General features: G+C 59.3%; 1 protein-coding gene across 1 annotated transcript; it reads right to left on the reverse strand.

The window, feature by feature from the left end:
• Positions 1-317: 317 nt before the first annotated feature.
• Positions 318-10586, reverse strand: SCNN1D (sodium channel epithelial 1 delta subunit). Its single transcript, XM_031663353.1, is given in 19 exon segments — positions 318-1114; positions 1226-1301; positions 1413-1471; positions 1677-1734; positions 1815-1893; positions 1980-2097; positions 2598-2696; positions 2799-2962; positions 3039-3127; positions 3305-3495; positions 3598-3805; positions 4187-4539; positions 4795-4855; positions 4857-4901; positions 6171-6265; positions 8789-8880; positions 9479-9576; positions 9578-9676; positions 9790-10586. Coding segments are annotated over 19 exon segments (2499 nt in total). The 5' UTR covers positions 9948-10586; the 3' UTR covers positions 318-757.
• Between the last annotated feature and the right edge of the window lie 4323 nt (positions 10587-14909).

Raw genomic sequence — 14909 nt, forward strand, 5'->3', positions numbered from 1 at the left:
AGCACTTGAGTCAGACTCCAACAGGCTGCATGAGGCCTGATGGGGGCCTGAGGCTTCTTTGACAAAATCTGGCTCCTGATGCCCCTGGCCCCCATTGTCTCACCCCTCTACCCTTCTCTGTCCTAGACTGAGTCCCCTGGTGGGAAGAGGGGTGTTGGGGTCAGGGCCAGGGGTCACTGGACGCGAACCGGCAAGGCTAGGCTGGGGCTGGTCCTGTCCTGGGCCCTGTGCCCAGGGAGGTGCCAGGTGCAGTCGGTTTCAGCTTACCCGGGACGGGTGGCTGGAGGGGCGCACAGGCACACACTGGCCACCAGGTGGAGTCCACAGCTTTATTTCAGAGCAGCCCGTGTGGGCGTGGGGGCCCCGCCTTGCCTTCTGCCTCCCCCCAGCTGAGGCAGCAACGATTGACACACGCACATAGGTGCATCAGACGTGTGGACGTGCAGAGACAGACACGGAGCATGGGCACATCACCGCGTGTCAGCACCTCCAGCTGCACTCGTGTGCACTCAGGAAGCCCCCTCCGCCCTGGGCCTCCTTCAGACCCGCCCCAGGCAGGGTGGGTGGTTGACCAGAGGCGCTGACATGCCCAGAGCCCTGTCTCCCCACGGCCGCGCGTGCTGCTTCCTCGGCCACTGGATGACCTGGGAAGGCCCTGCAGCCGCTGGTCGGGCCCACCCTGGGCCGCTGGGGAGCTTGCTGCTGCCACAGCTCCAAGGACCAGGCCGAGAGATCACACAGCCCTGGCAGGCCTGGTTCAGGTGTCCAGAGTCTCACGGGGACGGGGCCCAGCCCAACTCTCTTCAGCTGAGACTCTCTCCAGAGCCCCTGGAAGCATCATCTGTGGGAGATGAGGCCCGCTGGGCCCCAGGTTGTCTGACGTTGCACCTGCAGGCGTGGGCATGTGACTGGCCTCTGGCTTGATGTTGGATGACCCTGAGGCAGGGCTGGCTCTGGGCCAGGACAACCACACCCTGCGGAGCCGGCGTCCGCCCAGCAACAGGGTGAGGGCCAAAGCGTCAAGCAGCAGCTCCAGGAGCTCCAGGAGGGAGAGGACGGAGGCCCCAAACCACAGGCTGCAGAGGCTGCCCATGGCTGAGAGCAGCTGCGGCACCTGAGGGTGGGGTGGGGCATGAGGGGCGGGCCTGGGCCCCGTGGCCCTCCTGTGTGGGGCCAGCCACGGGCCCCGCCCCCACCCTAGCCCAGGCTGGGGGCCGAAGCTCACCGAGTACACGGGCGCCTCCTCCACCGAGCGGTAGTTGAGCTCCTGGTAGACAATGTTGATCTTGGCCAGGTTGCTCCTGGAGCAGGATAGAGGCATGAGGGTGCTGGCCCAGACCTTCATGATGGGGAGGGGAGCTGTAAGGGGAGAGGGGCTGGGATGCCCCTCTGGAGGGTGAGGGTGCACTCACCTCTGTCTGTGGCTCTGACGTGGCAGCCCCTGTTCACCAAGCGCAGCCAGAGTCCAGCCCTGCTGGGAGCCGGGAAGGTTTGCTGTGGCCACGGCTCCCCCATGCCCCCAGCCATCCCGGGTACCATGGGTGGGTGTGGGGGCAGAGACCACAGGGCACAGGCTGGGTCAGCCCCGGCCCTGCCCTTGTCTTGGGTGGGCTCCGTGGGTCCTGTGGGGTCTGCCTGGCTGTCCACACCCCCACCCCACCCCTTTGGGGACTCACAGCCGACTTGGCGGAAGGCCACCTGGAGGTCCCAGAGGAGAGCTTGAATGCAGACTCCCTGGAAGAGACAGCCGGGGCGTCACCTGCCAGCTGCTCCGAGCAATGACCCCCGGCCCTGACCCCAACAGCCCGTCTCACCTGCAGGGCCTGGGGCAGCGGGAGGTACAGGGGAGCCGGTGGGTCTCCAGGTCCTGGTAGAGGCGGTAGAAGCAATGTCCTGGGGGAGGGGCCGGGGCATGTGTGAGGCTTGTCATGACCCCCGGCTCGTGGCTGGCAGAGTGGGAGGCAGTGGGCAGGACTCACCCCAGGCAGGGTGCCGGGCAGAGCTGCAGTGCTCAGCCCCCGTCGGCAGCGGGTAGAGGTAGTAGCCACAGGAGCAGGTCTCCACCATCAGCTGCTGGAAGCAGGACACCAGGCAGGCCTGGGGACACGGGGGATGGAATGGGGACATGGGGGACAGAGCAGGGACACGGGGGACGGAGCGGGGACACGGGGGACAGAGTGGGGACATGGGGGATGGGAGTTGGAGTGGGGACATGGGGGATGGAGACACGGGGGACAGAGTGGGGACACAGGGGACGGAGTGGGGACATGGGGGATGGAGACAGGGGGGACAGAGTGGGGATACAGGGGATGGAGTGGGGACATGGGGGACAGAGCTGGGACACGGGGAATGGAGTGGGGACATGGGGGATGGGGGACCGAGTGGGTATACGCGGGACGGAGCTGGGACACGAGGGACAGAGGGACAGAGCGGGGACATGGGGGATGGAGTAGGTACACAGGGGACGGAGTGGGGGCCTCCATGGGGACTGCCCCTTTCCCAGGCCCTCCGGTACCCTCCCAGACCCCTGCCCCATTCCCCCCGTGCCCCCCGTCAGCCCAGCCTCACCCCCCTCGCGCCCCCCAGCCCAGCCTCACCTGCCTGGTGTAGGAGGTGTTGTGTAGCAGCTCCACCTCCACGCCCTCCCCGCCTGACGTGCAGTGGCTGTAGGGCCTCCCGAGCCGGTGCACCTCATCCTAGGAGGGGACGCTTCAGTTCCAGGGGCCCTGCCCCCACCCCCCAAAGCCCAGGTTGGGCAGGAGGCCCGGGCCGGAGGTGGGTTGCAGAGACCGGCTCACCTCTCGGATGCTGATGGTGGCCTCCGTCCCTGGCCGGACGCTGAAGCTGTGGTACCCCAGGAAGGGCGTGTGGTTACGGCCATGAACCATGACCTTGACGCCGGCCCTCGTGGACAGCAGAGGGAGGTGAGGCTGCTGCTCAACCCTGAGGACGAGGCCGACTCCTGGGAGGCCGAGAGCCGGTGTGAGGCCACCTGACCTACACCGCTGCCCCCACACCGGCCAGGGGCTGGCACTCACCGTGGGTGATGCCAGGGCGCTGAGCTGTCCAGACGCCATCAACCGTATAGCAGCTGCCATAGGTGGGGTGATGGAAGGTCCGGAACTGCCTGGTATGAGACGTCGAGCTCAGACCCTGAATGTTGGCCAACTGCATCCATCACGCTGGTCTGAGGGGCCGTGGCCAGCCTTGGGCGGCTCCCAGCATTCAACCCGAGGAACCCCAGGGGTGTGGCCATGCTCTGGGGGGCGGGACGGAGGGAGTGGCCCCCGCCCGCCACACTCACCGGGCCTGGCAGTCCATGCCGTCGTAACTGCAGGAGAGGACGAAGTGGCCGTCCTGGCGCCCGTGGCTGTCCTCCCACACCTTGGGCAACAGGGCTAGGATGTCCACATAGTGGAAGCGGTACCAGTCCTGCACGGCCGCCACACCGGACGCGTAGCTGCGGTAGAAGCAGTCGCCGCCCGTGCTGTTGCACTGGGGGAGGGGAGGGAGGGTCAGCTCTGTGGCCAGCAGCAGTCCGGGCCTCGCTCCCCACTCGAGACCCTGATGGCCACAGGCCCTGGCTGGGACACTCACCAGTCTGAACCCCACTCTGCCCCGGCTGCCTGAGTGGCTCAGCCTCTGTAGACGGATCTCCCGGTCCAGGTGGAAGCGGGGCTCGTGGCGGGGGACGGCAGCGGAGAGCGCATCTCTGCCTTTGCTGAAGTTGACCTTGTACAGGGAGTCAATGTTCTCCCTGGCAAACTTGTCCAGCAGCTCCAGATGGCGGAGGACCAGACTCGGCCTGGGAAGCAGGGCCCTGGAGTCAGAGTCACCGGCCCGGGGCCCCACATTGGCTCCAGCATCCCAGTGTATGCTGTCGGGACAGCAGTGCCTCCCCCACTCAGGATGCCCAGCGGGGTGAGCTGGACCCGGAACTGGAATTGGAGGTCGGCCCCAGAGTCCGGCCTGCTCACAGCTCCTCCCATCTTCCCTCCTTCTGGAACGCTCCACCCTCCCCCACCTCTCCTCCCAGGCTCCCGAGGCCCGGTGTCCCTCCAGGGTGGCACTGACCACACCGAGCCCCCTCCTCGGCTACAGGGGCCAGTGGGGCTTTGGTCAGGGACGGTCACAGGGGCGAGGAGCTGGGGCGGCCACCCCTCCCGCCGACAGCCCTGGCCCTCACCGGCGTGGGTTCCCGTCACACAGGGTGACCAGCGGAAGCAGCTTGCGCTCTGAGTGTACAGAGACGGCCATGAGGACCGGGCGGTGCCAGTGATGTTCCAAGAGGTGCCCCAGCTGCCAGCAGAGTGTGACCAGGGCTCCCAGGAACAGCAGCCCCCAGGATGTCGTCTTGAGGCGGTTCCTGCTGGAGCAGACCAGGCGGATGGTACCGTGGATGGTGGCGTTGGTGCAGAAGAAGGTGAACAGCTCCCGGAACGAGGCGGGCAGCTCCACCAGCCCCTCCTGGTGCCCCTCCTTGGGCGGCAGCGGTGGTGCTGATGGTGGCCCCAGCCTGGGGGGCATCTGGGCTGCATCCTGCGTGTAAAAGCGGCCTCAGCAGGGCCCAGCCTGCAGCCACTCAGGCCTCCCCACCCTGGCCTGTCGTGTCCCTCAGCCACCCGTGCCCCGCCCTGCCTGCTTGGTTGCTCGGACAAGCCCCTCGCAGGGTGCTCCCACGCTGCGCCCTTCTCCCCAGATACACCCGCCCTGGCACGTGTTAGTGTAGGAGCTGAGTTTGAGTTTGAGCTGCTGGGGCAGCAGGACTCAGAGAACAGAGTGTCCAGGCCCTGCCTGGCCCTGTTTGCAGGCAGGGTTGCGCTGAGTGGGTCTGTGCTGCCGTCCCTACAGGTGGCCTCTGGGGAGCCACAGGCCCAGGTGATCCACCAAAAAGGCAAGGACTGTAGCGTGTCCATGGGCCCAGCATGGGGGTCTGGGGCCCTGGGGAAGACTTGCCCTTCTTGCCCCTGATGGCTGCACCCGCCCCAGCCCCCAGTGTGGCCTGCTGAGGACTGACTGTGCCAGGCCCGTCCAGCCAAGTCCGGGAAGCGTCTGGCCTGGACACTGCTCGGCACCGTGGCCCAGGGTGGCCCCACTGAGCTGAATGCCGAGGCGGGCTGTGGAGACACAAGGGCCCCAGGAAACCCAGCCACTGCCTGCCCAGTCCTGTGCTGGAGGCTCTGGGGTCCTGGGATAGGCCCAGCTCCCGCAGCCAGCTTGGAGGGGCCGCAGACGTGCGGATTCACACCACGACGACTCCTTCAGGATTTTCACACTGTCCGTCTTGGTCTGGGTCTGTGAGGCTTCAGCCCTGTCCCACTGCCCAGGCCTGCACTGAGTACTCTGGGGAGGTGCTAGAACGAGCCAGAAGCTTCGGGGCCTGCGGACACTGGGTGGAGGTGGCTGCCCTCGGGTGTGTGGCCCCCACAGGCCTCCAGGCAGCCTGGCCAGGAGCTCCACCAGCGGGCACATGGCTCTGCTCACTCTGCGTCCCCCCGGCCGTTCTGAGCAGGGAGGCTAAGAGGCTCAGAAAGTCTGACTCCAGTCCCCACTCCTCATCTCCACCTGGCGCATAGACAGGGCAGCGCCATCCCCCATAGCGGGGGCTGCCAGGCCAGGAGAAGCGGGAGCTCTGGACTGGGGTCTGGAGGGCCAGTCAGGGCCCCCAGGGCTTCTCAGATGAGGCAGGGCCTGGACCCCCAGTCAGAGAGGAGCCAGACCCCACCCTGCATGTGCACGTGCGTGCGTGTGTGTGAGACAGGACAACGCTGGCCCCTCCACCCCACCTGCCTCTGTGCTGTGTCACGTGGCCAACACATGTGTTCACGTGTGGGCAACCCATGGGGTGCGCGGCACCTGGACGCGCAGTGTCTGCAGTGTTCTCCCAGGGTCTCTCCAGCACACACTATGTACCCCCAATGGGACACAGCCCTTTCCAGGGTAAGGAGGCACTCAGGGATGACCTGCCCCATCGCCACGATGCAATACCGTTCCTGATGGCACACAGGGCCAGGCATCGGAAGGAGACCCCCCAACCCAGCCCCTGGTACCTTGTGGGAGCCCCCCACACCCACCCCAACCCCCCCACGGTACCTCAAGGCAGGGCCCCCTCCCCAACTCCCACCACAACCCCCCTCACCCCAACCCCCCACCGTACCTGGAGGTGGGACCCCCTGTGCGGCTGCTTCCATTCTCCCGTTCACGCTTAGACGCTCAGCCATCGCGGGAGCAGCTGGCAGCTCTGAAGCAGGATGGAGCCTGTGGCCTCCTATTTAAAACAGGCCGGCTGGGCGTGGGGCCATGCTGCAGGCGAGGGAGGGCCCAGCCAGGGCGGTCACACCTGCCCCGGACCCAGAAGGGGAATTCCTGGGGGACAGAGATGCCCATCCCTCTGCAGGCCTTTCCCATCCCGAGCCCTGCAGGGGAGGACCGAGGTCCTGACCCTGGCTGAGCGTGAGGGGCTGTAGCCTCTGTAGGGAGGGGGAGGGCAGTGTTGGAAGCCTTTCTTTCTTTCTCTCTCTCTCTCTTTCTTTCTTTCTCTCTCTCTCTTTCTTTATTTTTCCTTCTTTCTTTTCTTTCTTTCTTTCTCTTTCTTTTCTTTCTTTCTTTTTTCTTTCTCTTTCTCTGTCTCTGTCTCTTTCTTTTTCCTTTTCTTTCTTTCTCTTTCTTTCTCTCTTTCTTTCTCTCTTTCTGTCTCTCTCTCTCTCTCCCTCCCTCCCTCCCCCTCTCCCTCTCTCTCTCTTTCTCTCTTTCTTTCTTTCTTTTTTTTTTTTTTTTTTTGAGACGGAGTCTCGCTCTGTCACCCAGGCTGGAGTGCAGTGGCACGATCTCAGCTCACTGCAAGCTCCGCCTCCCGGGTTCACGCCATTCTCCCGCCTCAGCCTCCCGAGTAGCTGGGACTACAGGCGCCCGCCACCTCGCCTGGCTATTTTTTGTATTTCTTAGTAGAGACGGGGTTTCACTGTGTTAGCCAGGATGGTCTCGATCTCCTGACCTCGTGATCCGCCCATCTCGGCCTCCCAAAGTGCTGGGATTACAGGCTTGAGCCACCGCGCCCGGCCCTCTCTTTCTTTCTTTTTCCTTCTTTTCTTTCTTTCTTTTTTCTTTCTCTCTCTGTCTCTCTCTCTCTTTCTTTCTTTTTCCTTCTTTCTTTTCTTTCTTTCTTTCTCTTTCTTTCTCTCTTTCTCTCTGTCTCTCTCTCTCCCCCTCCCTCCCTCCCTCCCTCCCCCCTCCTCTCCCTCCCTCTCCCTCCCTCCCTCTCTCTCTCTCTTTTTTTTGAGATGGAGTCTCACTCTTGTTGCCCAGGCTAGAGTGCAGTGGCACGATCTCGACTCATTGCAACCTCCACCTCCCAGGTTCAAGCAATTCTCCTGCTCCAGCCTGCTCAGTAGCTGGGATTATAGGCATGTGCCACCATGCCCGGCTAATTTTGTATTTTTAGTAGAGATGGGGTTTATCCATGCTGGTCAGGCTGGTCTTGAACCTCCAACCTCAGGTGATCCGCTCACCTCAGCCTCCCAAAGTGCTGGGATTATAGGCTTGAGCCACCGCGCCCGGCCCGGAAGCCCCATCTTTCTCTGCCGGCTCCTGGAACTCAGATCCGGGGCTGTTGTGGGCTCCCAGGACTCCCTCCCTTCCCTGCAGCTCTGACCACAAGAGTGTGTGGCTGACAGACACTGGGTGGGGACCTCGGCTCCCAGATCCAGTGTCTCTCGGGACCAGAGGCCCAGCCACTGGGACAGGTGCTAATGTGGGAACCACCAAGGGCCCGGTGTGGAGACGGCACCTGCTCCCCTGAGCGGGCACAGGGGCTCACCCTCCCTGCTGGACACTACAGCCGCCACCAACCACACCACACACTAAGATGACGCATCACACGCTAATATGACGTGTCACACGCTAAGGGCGCAGCATGTTTTCAGTCCACACTCACACCACACACACCAAGATGCTGGCACACATGAAAGTGACTCACGACGGCTGGGCGCAGTGGCTCACGCCTGTAATCCCAGCACTTTGGGAGGCCGAGGAGGGTGGATCATTAGGGCAGGAGATCCAGACCATCCCGGCTAACACGGTGAAACCCCATCTCTACTAAAAATACAAAAAATGAGCCGGGCGTGATGGCAGCGCCTGTAGTCCCAGCTACTCAGGAGGCTGAGGCGGGAGAATGGCAGAGTGAGACTCCGTCTCAAAAAAAAAAAGAAAGTGACTCACGACACACTAAGACCACACACATGCTAAGACCTCACACATGCTAAGACCGTGCACACGCTAAGACCTCACACATGCTAAGACCTCACACATGCTAAGACCATGCACATGCTAAGACCTCACACATGCTAAGACCACACACATGCTAAGACCTCACACATGCTAAGACCTCACACACGCTAAGAACACACACATGCTAAGACCTCACACACACTAAGACCACACACATGCTAAGACCTCACACACGCTAAGACCACATGCACATGCTAAGACCTCACACATGCTACAGACTCTCAGGCTGACATGCTTAAGCCCCAGTGCACATGCTAAGACCTGCACAGCAGGTGTCTAAGACCACACACATGACTACCAGACCTCTGTCTACATGCTAAGACCGTAGCACATGCTAGGAGACCTCACACATGCTAGATGACCACACACATGCCGGGCCCAGGTTGGAAGGGTGGGCTCCGTGTTCCTGACATCCTGCCCCAAGTGGTCCCTGGCTGGCTGGGGGAGCCCAGCCCCACACGGTCCAGCAGCAGAGCCATGGCTCTGAGGAGGATGAGGTCACCTCCTGCAGGCTCTGGAAGGAAGCAGCTGCCACCAGTGACGTCCCGGAGAGGGAAGTCGTGCTGGAGTCACCCAGGCCCGTGAGAATCACAGCTTCGTCACTGGTTGTGTGGCCTTCCCGAGTTACTCAACCTCTGCGCTGATTTCCTCGAGTGCTACATGGAGCTGGGGCGCCTCTGCAAGCTCGTGGCAGGGGGAGCTGATGTCACAGAGACCCCACAGGCCAGCGGCAGGGCCCCCGGACACAGCACAGGCCTGGGGCATCTCCCCCACCACATCTGGGGGGCTTTGTGGGCACACCTGCCGAGGAGACAGGGCACACGTGGCCCGGGGGCTACTTGGCAGCCAGGGGCAAGGTCCTAGGTGCTTGTTAGCGATTGTGGCTGGAAGCAGGCCTGCGCCTCCCTGTGTCCCTGGGAGTGGCCTGGCAGAGAGCCCGGCCTTGGTGCAGAGAGGGAGAGAGCCCAAGTCCGGCCAGAGGGGCCTGGTCCAGCCAAAGGGCAGCTTACAGGGAGCACGGCCCCCGGCTTCCTGTGGGAGGGGGAGCCCTGGCGGGGGGCAGGGCACACCTTCAGTGACCCAAGCCCTGCAGGGCCTGAGTCCAAGCACATCTCAGCTGGATCACGCAGCTCCCGGCGACACTCTCCTCCCATCCCCTGGAGAAGGCCTTGAAGGGCTGAGGTTCAGTCACCCGTCCCACACCCCTGTATCGGGCCAGAGAGGAGGCAGAGGGGGTGGCCACAGAGCACATGTCCAGTGCTGGTGAAGCCAAACGGTCCTCCCCCCTTCTGGTCATCCCCTCACTGGCCCGGTGCAGGGGGTGGGGTGGAGCAAACCCAGTTCCTGGCATGTGGGGGTCCTGTGGTCACTGCACCATGATCACGTGAGCCTGAATGAGAGAAGGGACGGGCAGGCATCCCTGGCTCCCTTTGGCCCCATGCCTCTGCCCTTTCCCAGGAAGGATGGCCAGGCCCCATTTACCGAGCAAGGCTGGGAGCTCACCCCTTTGGGCCACTAAGGTAGCCAGGCCACAGGTAATGAGGGAGCGGTGTCGTCTCCCATGCCAGCGCCGCCCTGGAGATGGCAGGCGCCTGGCATCTGTGGGACCCCAGCCAGGACCTCCTACCCCAGAGTCCAGTTTCTTCCCCTGGGGTGAGCATCCCCCACTCAGGGTCACTCTGAGTCAGCCCTGCGAGGGTTCTGGTGCAACAGACAGGCAGCCCAAGGTCAGGATTCCTGTGGGCGTGGGCAGGCCAGGAGTGGCCTGGGGTCCTTCTGGGGTCCTGTACCCAGGCAGGTGAAGAGCCTCCCAGGCAGAGGCCCCTCAGCCCTGGGCATCAGTTGCACTGTCTGGTGGAGCCCCCACAGAACAGGCACTAAGGTGCCCCCAGCTGCTAGCCTGGGTGGGTGCTGAGGGTGGGAGGGTGGAGCCTGGGGTCTGGCCGGTGTCCCCCACTGGGAGGAGTGAGGTGTGTGTGGGCTGCCCTTCTAGGTTCCCTCATAAACCAAAAATAAAATTGTAAGCCCTGAACTGTCTGAATGGACCCCTGGTCTCAGCCACAGGCATTCCAAAGTTAACCTGAAAAACTAGCTCAGCCATGATGGGAAGGGGGTAGGACGCGCCTCGTGCGTCCTCCCTGTTGGAATTCAGGCACAGCTGACCAGCACCAGCATCGCCTCAGACCTTGAGTCGGACGAGAAGCATTTATAGTTGCTTCTCTCTGAGGCCTGTGACCTGGTGGCTTCATCTGTGATAAAACCTTCATCTCCATAACCCCATATTGTAATCAGACATTCCCTTCTACTGATAATAACTCTTTCCACCAACTGCCAATCAGATTTTTTTTTTTTTTTTTTTTTTGGAGACAGAGTTTTGCTCTGTCGCCCAGGCTGGAGTGCAGTGGTGTGACCTCGGCTCACTGCAGCCTCTGCCTTCTAGGTTCAAACGATTCTTCTGCCTCAGCCTCTCCAGTAGCTGGGGTCACAGGCACGTGCCACCACACCCTGATAATTTTTGTATTTTTTGTAGAGATAGGGTCTTATGTTGCCCAGGCTGATCTTGAACTCCTGGGCTCAAGTGATCTGCCTACCTCGGCCTCCCAAAGTGCTGGGATTACAGGTGTGAGCCGCTGCACCTGGCCCAGAAAAATTTTAAATCTACTTATGACCTGGAAGCCCCCGTTCGAGTTGTTCCACCCTTCCAGATGGAACCAATGTGAATCTTACATGTATTGATTGATGTCTCATATCCCTAAAGTGTAAGGCAGGGCGCAGTGGCTCACCCCTGTAATCCCAGCACTTTGGGAGGCCAACGCAGGAGGATCACAAGGTCGAGAGATCGAGACCATCCTGGCCAACACAGTGAAATCCTGTCTTTACTAAAAATACAAAAATTAGCTGGGCATGGTAGTCCCAGCTACTTGGGAGGCTGAGGCAGGAGAATGGTGTGAACCCGGGAGGTGGAGCTTGTAGTGAATGGAGATCACGCCACTGGACTCCAGCCTGGGCGACACAGCGAGCCTCCGTCTCAAAAAAAAAATAAAAGTACGAAAGCAAGCTGTACCCACACCACCTCGGGCACGTGTCGTCAGGACCTCCGAGGCCCTGTCCCGGGCACGGCCTTAACCTTGGCAAAATAAACCTTCTAAATTGGTTGAGACGTGTCTCAGATACTTCTGGATTCGCACCTTGGTAACCACGAAGGGCTTCTGAATGGCGGTGCCCCTGACCTTTGACAGATTTCCTATTGGTGCCTGGTACCAGCTAAAGCTCTCCTTATGGCTCAGACCAATAGGACGATTTACGGAGGCCTCAGAGCTCCCCACACAATTCCCGACCTCTCAGAATTTGGTGGAGATCTGAAGTTTATTTTGCTGTGTGAATCATTTTCTGGAGTTTTACTTGCCTCCATGACAATGGAAGGCTGGTAACTTCTGGAGTCCTAGCTCACATCCAACAGGGAAGGGGAGTTCGAATTTTAGTTCCTGTTTTCAGGAGGGTAGACGGCAGTCTTGAACGGGGCCCCATTCCTAGGGAAGTAGCAGAATTGGGGTTTTTGTCTTGGAAATCCTCCTTAATGACTAAAATTGACAACCAGCTGGTCTTTTTTTTTTTTTTTTTTTTTTTTTCAGACTGAGTCTTGCTCTGTCGCCCAGGCTGGAGTGCTGTGGCGTGATTTCGTCTCACTGCAACCTCCACCTCCCAAGTTCAAGTGATTCTCCTGTCTCAGCCTCCCGAGTAGCTGGGACTACAGGCGCCCGCCACCACGCCCGGCTAATATTTGTATTTGTAGTAGAGACGGGGTTTCACCGTGTTAGCCAGGATGGTCTCAATCTCCTGACCTCGTGATCCGCCCGCCTTGGCCTCCCAAAGTGCTGAGATTACAGGTGTCAGCCACACCAACCGGCCACCTTTTTCTTTTTTTTTTGAGACGGAGTCTTGCTCTGTCACCCAGGCTGGAGTGCAGTGGCCGGATCTCAGCTCACTGCAAGCTCCGCCTCCAGGTTCACGCCATTCTCCTGCCTCAGCCTCCTGAGTAGCTGGGACACCTGGCTGCCACCTAGCCGGCTAGTTTTGTATTTTTAGTAGAGACAGGGTTTCACTGTGTTAGCCAGGATGGTCTCAATCTCCTGACCTCGTGGTCCGCCCGTCTCGGCCTCCCCAAAGTGCTGGGATTACAGGCTTGAGCCACAGCTTGACCTACCTTTTTCTTTTTTTTTTTTTTTTTTTTTTTTTTTTGAGGCCAGTCTTGCTCTGTCGCCCAGGCTGGAAGTGCAGTGGCCGGATCTCCAGCTCACTGCAAGCTCCGCTACTCGGAGTTCCACGCCATTCTCCTGCCTCAAGCCTCCCGAGGCAGCTGGGACTACAGAAACACCCACCTGCGCCCGGCTAGTTTTTGTATTTTTAGTAGAGGCGGGGGTTTCACCGTGTTATGGGATGAGTCTCAGGATGGTCTGATCTCCTGACCTCGTGATCTGCCCTTCGGCCCCTCCCAAAGTGCCACAGGATTACAGGCTTGAGCCACCGAGCCCGGCCTACCTTTTTCTTAAGACAAGGAGAACGACCCCATTTTCTTCTAGCTCAGACATGCACGCCTGGGGTCTTCTCTGTTGCTTTTTCTCCCAAAATTAAGCCCAACTGGCTTGTCCGTGCATTTGTATGAGGAACTGAATTGTTGTTTGTATAGACAAATGAGAGACTGAGTTTTCTCAGCTCCGGAAAGAAAGGCATTTTGCTCCTCCCAGCTGAAAGGCGCCCCTGGGTGACTGTGAGCCAAGCGGGTGTGTCTTGTGGGCTGATCCCCCCCAACATGCAGCAGCTCCCCAGGGACCCCCAACACAATCAGTTTAAAGGCTTGTCCAGGAGATGCAGGCAGGAGCTGCTCACTCCGTGTTCTGAGCCCTCTCAGAGGCGTTGGACTTCTAGAGAGAGAAACTGAGACAGTAAGACGGCGGAGATGCCTCAGTGGTGACACACTGTGGAGTCCCGCCCACGACCCGTCCACAACCGGCACGCTCAACCTGCTCCACGGAAGCCCGGGCCACAGCCCAGTTCCTCCTTTCAAGAAAAAAAAAAAAGGGGGAAATAAATAATGTAAGACTCAGGAAAGACAGGGAACTACCTCCTTCCAGGCACCCACTGGTTTTACGGCGCCTCTACTTGCAAGTGTTGATGTAAAACTGAAAATGTCAAGGGCATGCTGGGTTTCCTAGTGCCCCAGCTGGCTTCATATTATGGTTTTTTGGGGCACATTTTAAACTGATGGGCAAATTCCATCCAGGAAAAATTCAGAGCCCAAAGGTCGGCCTGCAACTATAGAACTACAGAGTTCCTGGCCAGGTGCGGTGGCTTACCCTGAAATCCCAGCACTTTGGGAGGCCAAAGTGGGCGGATTACCTGAGGTCAGGAGTTCGAGACCAGCCTGGCTGACAGGGTGAAACCCCATCTCTACTAAAAATACAAAAATGAGCCGGGCGTGGTGGCATCCACCTGTAATCCCAGCTACCTAGGAAGCTTAGGCAGGAGAATAGCTTGAATCTGGAAGGCGGAGGTTGCAGGGAGCTGAGATCATGCCATTGCACCCCAGCCAAGGCCACAAGAGCAAAACTCTGTTTCAAAAAAAAAAAGAAAAAGAAAAAGAAAAAAAATGAACTGTAGAGTTCCTAAGTTCTCTACCTCTCTGTTTCCTTTGCTGCCTGCTTTAAAGTTGCTGTTACTTTTTTCTTTTTTCAGACAGAGTCTCACCGTGTCGCCCAGGATGGAGTGCAGTGGTGTGATCTTGGCTCACTGCAACCTCTGCCTCCCGGGTTCAAGCTATTCTCCTGCCTCAGACTCCCAAGTAGCCGTAGCCAGGATTACAAGTGTGCGCCACCATGCCTGGCTAATTTTTGTAAATTTAGTAGAGACGTGGTTTCACCGTGTTGGCTAAGCTGGTCTTGAACTCCTGGCCTCAGGCAATCCGCTCGCCTTGGCCTACCAAAATGCCAGGATGACAGGTGTGAGCCACTGTGCCCGACCAGCTGTTACTTTTCTACTGAGATGACATCCACAGTTTGCATCTAGATGTTTCTTTCTGTTATTGCTTTTCTGACCAGTGACTTTGTGTTGATATGTCATGGTTAGAGGTGTAAAGCAAAAGCTGTAGGGTTTTTGTATGAGTGTGCATGCGTGTTCAGATGTGTTTATGTGTACGTATGTGGATTCTGTTATATGTTTTGTGGCCATAAGGTACCAAATTGGCTTAAGTTAAGGAGTACCCATACATTTAGTACATAATAACAAATTTCACGTGACTTAAGTAAAATCTTTTTTTTTTTTTTGAGATGGAGTCTCGCTCTGCTCCCAGTCTGGAGTGCAGTGGCGTGATCTCGGCTCACTGCAAGCTTCACCTTTTGGGTTCAGGCCATTATCCTGCCTCAGCCTCCTGAGTAGCTGGGACTACAGGCGCCCGACACCACGCCTGGCTAATTTTTTGTATATTTTAGTAGAGACGGGGTTTCACCATGTTAGCCAAGACAGTCTTGATCTCCTGACCTCGTGATCTGCCCGCCTCGGCCTCCCAGAGTGCTGGGATTACAAGCATGAGCCACTGTGCCCAGCCAAAAGTATTGGTAAAGTAATAT

Source organism: Papio anubis, chromosome 1 (genome assembly GCF_008728515.1).
Source record: "Papio anubis isolate 15944 chromosome 1, Panubis1.0, whole genome shotgun sequence".
In the NCBI taxonomy this organism is placed as follows: domain Eukaryota; kingdom Metazoa; phylum Chordata; class Mammalia; order Primates; family Cercopithecidae; genus Papio; species Papio anubis.